Source organism: Ananas comosus, linkage group 7, assembly GCF_001540865.1.
Source record: "Ananas comosus cultivar F153 linkage group 7, ASM154086v1, whole genome shotgun sequence".
Lineage (NCBI taxonomy): Eukaryota > Viridiplantae > Streptophyta > Magnoliopsida > Poales > Bromeliaceae > Ananas > Ananas comosus.
In genome coordinates this window covers 6,996,601-7,000,676 of record NC_033627.1, presented here as the reverse complement: position 1 = coordinate 7,000,676, position 4,076 = coordinate 6,996,601, and the positions used below count along the sequence as shown (strand labels likewise).

Genomic DNA, 4,076 nt, shown 5'->3' with positions numbered 1-4,076 from the left:
AAGGACACATCAAAAGGAATTGCCCAAACAAAAATGGCAAGTTACAATCGGCAAATTCAAAACATCCATCGGCGTCATCTACTATTCGACATCCCCCACGGAATCAAAAGCAAAATAATTTAAGTCGAGTGCCTCAAAAGAATCGGACTTCTAAGCCTAAACGCCAAGTTCTACCTAAGCCTCAAGCGAAGAAAATACCAACGATTGATCAAAAATCTAAGCAAACGGCACCAAACGTCGACAAGCCGAGAAAACCAAAGATCCGACAAGTTTGGATCCGGAAAGGTGATATCTTTCCTTGCTTCTCGTCTTAGCTGTTTTTGATTTCTTGTGTAGTGCTTTGATAGGTGCTTATTGCATATTTTTATTAATTGCATTACATGTTTACATGATTTTTGGTGCTTTGAATTTTGTTTGGTTAAAAATTATTTTGAGAAAAGGTATTTGGGAATTCAAAATCTTTGAGAAAGGAGATGATTGAGAATCATTTTTTTTGGAGAGAAAGTTTTTTTTTAAAGATTGTTCAAACGGGTTTTAACTTCACAATCATATTAAGTTAAATTCATATTAATTATCGTTTTTACTCCACTTTTTATTATTTTGACGATAATTTATTATATGATTTCTTATTGCATAAATTCATCAAAATTTTGAAATCAAATTTGATTTTTTGGTGATTAATTCATCTTGGTTGTGAGTGTTGGATATGATGAATGGATATTCTCTAATTGACTAAAATTCGTCAAAATTATTTTCAACTGTGAGATTGTCTAATTTAGGGGGAGTTTGAAATTGTTTAAAAAAAAAAAAAAGGAGAAAAAGAAACTCCTATGTTTAAAAGATGTGGAAAGAGTTACATCCAAAAGGAGTGTGAAAACTACCACCACATGTAGGAAAGAGCTACCACCCCGGTCGTCCGGCAAGTGTGTGAAGCTACCACATGGTATTTAATTGAAAAAGCCGAAAAAGGTTGGAAAAATATAAATATTTTAGAATTTTCGGAGTAATAAGGTGCTAGTTTGAAAAAGATGCTCAAAGAGCCACCCCCGGTGCCATATTAGTTAAATCTCTATTTTGAATGTATTGCGACAAATTGGTGTCAATTTTGTTGAATTTCTAAAAATCATTTTTCATCAACTTACATCTTGATGTTTTTGAATCATTAAATTATTTTTGATTTTGAAATTTTGATGTTTTGATGTGTTTTGAAATTTTATAATATCTTATTTTCATTACAATGATTTTTGGAGTAAAAGCCTTAACTATATGAATTTAATTTAAATGTGATGGATTTTTAAAGTATATTTTTCGAAAATTTTTTTTTCACATTTTGGTCCTTGTACCGGAACAAGAACCCGTGTACCGGTACAAGGTCTGCGGCCGAGCGAAATATAACCGGGTATAACGCTTCGATCTTTCTCAAAACTCAATCGTTTTCCAAAATTTTTGGTTCTGTGAGCTCCAGAGACTCTCCTTCATTCGTTCTACACATTTTTCCTGTGGATTTGTAAGTTTTTAGCATCAAATTTGTGAGTTTTATCCCGATTTTGCTATTTTCACTGTTTTTGCGGGATAAGGGTTTGATCTCTGTTCTAATCCGTTTTTGATGCAATTTTTTGCTATAGATCAGTGTCTTAGGCTATTACCTTGCTTGTAGAACACTTGAACAACATCAAAACAAGTTATTTTTCGCTGATCTAAAATTTATGTTCTAATGTGCATGTAATTTCGGGATTTTTCAAAAAGTTCGATTTTTGCTGAAATATTTTGCATGATCTGGTTAGAAATAGCTTTTGTATGCATTCTAATGTAATTAGAAATTTTTTCGCTATTTTTACAGATTTTTTCCAGAAATTATGTTCATGTATGCAATTTTTGATATAGGAAAATGGCATTTTTGCTCGTACTGGTGCTTTTGGTGCTCATGGCTGGGAGACGAAGCCGTGGTAGTGGTAGAGGTCGTCATGGGGTTTCTAAAAGGACACGTACCACTGAAGAAGCGTCCGGGTCTGATCCGGATTATCAGGAGAGCTCCTCTGAAGAATCTGAAGAACCTATTGCGCAACTTGACAAAGGCAAAGGTTTAGCTGGCGAATCATCTCACGGTGGTGGTTCTCGTACTCGTGAGGGACGTTCAAAACAAGCTGCAGAGGTTCCTCCAGCACGGCGAAGGTTGTTTGCATCAAAGTCGTGCATAGCTGAACGCTTTGTGAACTTCCATGATCTGATTCGGGAGGTTCCTGATTTTGGACGACTACTACAGCGCGCGCCTATTGAGCCTGTTGGACGGGTTCCTGCGAAGGCTCCTTTCTGTGTAGAACTCATTAGGGAATTCTATATGAATGGAAAGGTGCTTGCTGAAGATGATGAAACAGGCACGTTTATCTTCGAGACTGTTGTGCGTCAGAGGAGATTTCCAGTTACTCCCTATGATATTGGAGAGATCTTGGGGATGCATGTGGACACTTCAGGTCTTCTCTATACTTCAGGAGGATTTCAAGCAGCAACTCACCTGGATATCGTTCTTGGAGCTATATGCAAAGCCGGTGTTTACATGACTCATGGTTACATTGAATCCAAGGACTTATTACCCGAGTATCACTTGCTATCCTTGGTTATGAGCTACAATGTTCAACCAACTATCGACACAAAGAGGATCCGCCGGGAGAGATTAGTGTTGCTTTATCTACTTGGTCATCCCGAGCAGGCTCGTGGGTTGAACATCAACATTCCATTTCTAATCTGGCAAAGGATGATTCACGTAATTCAGGGTGCTACTCGACGGGATCTACTATCATTTCCTGTTTTGATTACAAGGATACTTCAAGCAAATGGAGTGGATACATCTTGTGACAAGTATGATGTTGGCTTTGGGCCTATTGATTCAGTGACTTGGGCTAAGTCGGTTAGCACTCTCAAGTCGTTCCATCAGACCAAAGGGCCACCTCCTGAAGCGTCTAGCCCAGTACCTCCACCGAGAGCAGCTTCTAGTTCTGCTCCTCCGCCTACATCTCGAGAAAGTTATGATACTTCATCTAGTTCGGGGGAAGCAACGACATTGGAATTAGTTAAGAAAGATTTGCGGAAGTTAAAGAAGAAGGTGAACAACATTGGAAGGAAAGTTGAGTCTGGCATCAAAAAGTTTGAGTTAAGTATCAAAAGGTTGATGGATAAGATGGGGTGTAGACATGATGATATTTGGGAACCTACTCCATCTTCTGCTTCGTATCAGCGGTCATCTTCACGACATCCTCTCATTCCACCGTCTGGTGATGCTCCTGAGGATGGGGATTCTGGAGCTGGTGTTGGAGATGGTGATGATGATGATGAGGACACTGAGTGATTTCTTCGTCGAGCTTAGTCTTTTTCTTTCACTGCATTTGATATTTAGGACGATGTGTTAGATTTGCTTGCTTATCTTTCTGTAGTATGTTTTTACTTTCGTTTTAGGCCTGTAGCTATGACTAGACTACTCTCATGTTTTTCTAGTATGTTTTCTCTTTCTATTTGCTTTCTTTTGGCAATTTTTGACATAAAGGGGGAGAGCATAGATGAAGGGGGAGAGCGTGGATGAACAGGCTTTGAACTAGAGCAGAGGGTGATGAGTTCAAAAACAAAGGTGGAGATATGAACTAAGGAGGAGAAGGTATAAGAATTTAATAAAAAATCTTTTTGGAATGAATTGTTTTGCAGGGAATCAAGATTTCAAGACTCCTAGTTGCGTCTAAGTCATAGAGTCTGTTTTAGGAGTTTTGATGTAATTTTGAGTTTTCAAATTGTATTTGGATTACACGCGAGGGGTTCGATGTTTTGGTGATGACATTGAACTTCGTTTTTTTTCTTTAAATTGTAATTTGTGAGTTTGTGTGTTTTGTCACGAAATTGCCAAAGGGGGAGATTGTTAGGTCCTATGTGTTGGCAAGTTTCGTGGGTCGAGTCGGAGTCTTGAAGAAGTTCGGAGCGGAGTTATTGAAGCATCGAGAGAATCCAAGGGACTTTCGGAAAAGAATCGGGAAAGGACGCAAACACGCAAAAACTTGAATCAGCGATGCGTAGTAAGTTTTAAGATATCTGTT

The 4,076-nt window shown here is 38.2% G+C and overlaps 1 protein-coding gene across 1 annotated transcript; it reads left to right on the top strand.

Moving 5' to 3' along the window:
• LOC109712827 lies at nucleotides 1,342–3,343 on the top strand. Its single transcript, XM_020236595.1, has 3 exons — nucleotides 1,342–1,507; nucleotides 1,885–2,965; nucleotides 3,284–3,343. Exons 2-3 carry the CDS (start codon nucleotides 1,889–1,891, stop codon nucleotides 3,341–3,343), a joined length of 1,137 nt encoding a protein of 378 aa, XP_020092184.1. The 5' UTR covers nucleotides 1,342–1,507; nucleotides 1,885–1,888.

What these genes read in the sequence shown, in the direction of transcription:
- LOC109712827 (XM_020236595.1), top strand. Translation starts at nt 1,889, where the DNA reads ATGGCATTTTTGCTCGTACTGGTGCTTTTGGTGCTCATGGCTGGGAGA. An exon ending in CTCCTGAAGCGTCTAGCCCA is followed by an intron (nt 2,966 to 3,283) that starts GTACCTCCACCG and finishes GATGCTCCTGAG; the next exon opens with GATGGGGATTCTGGAGCTGG.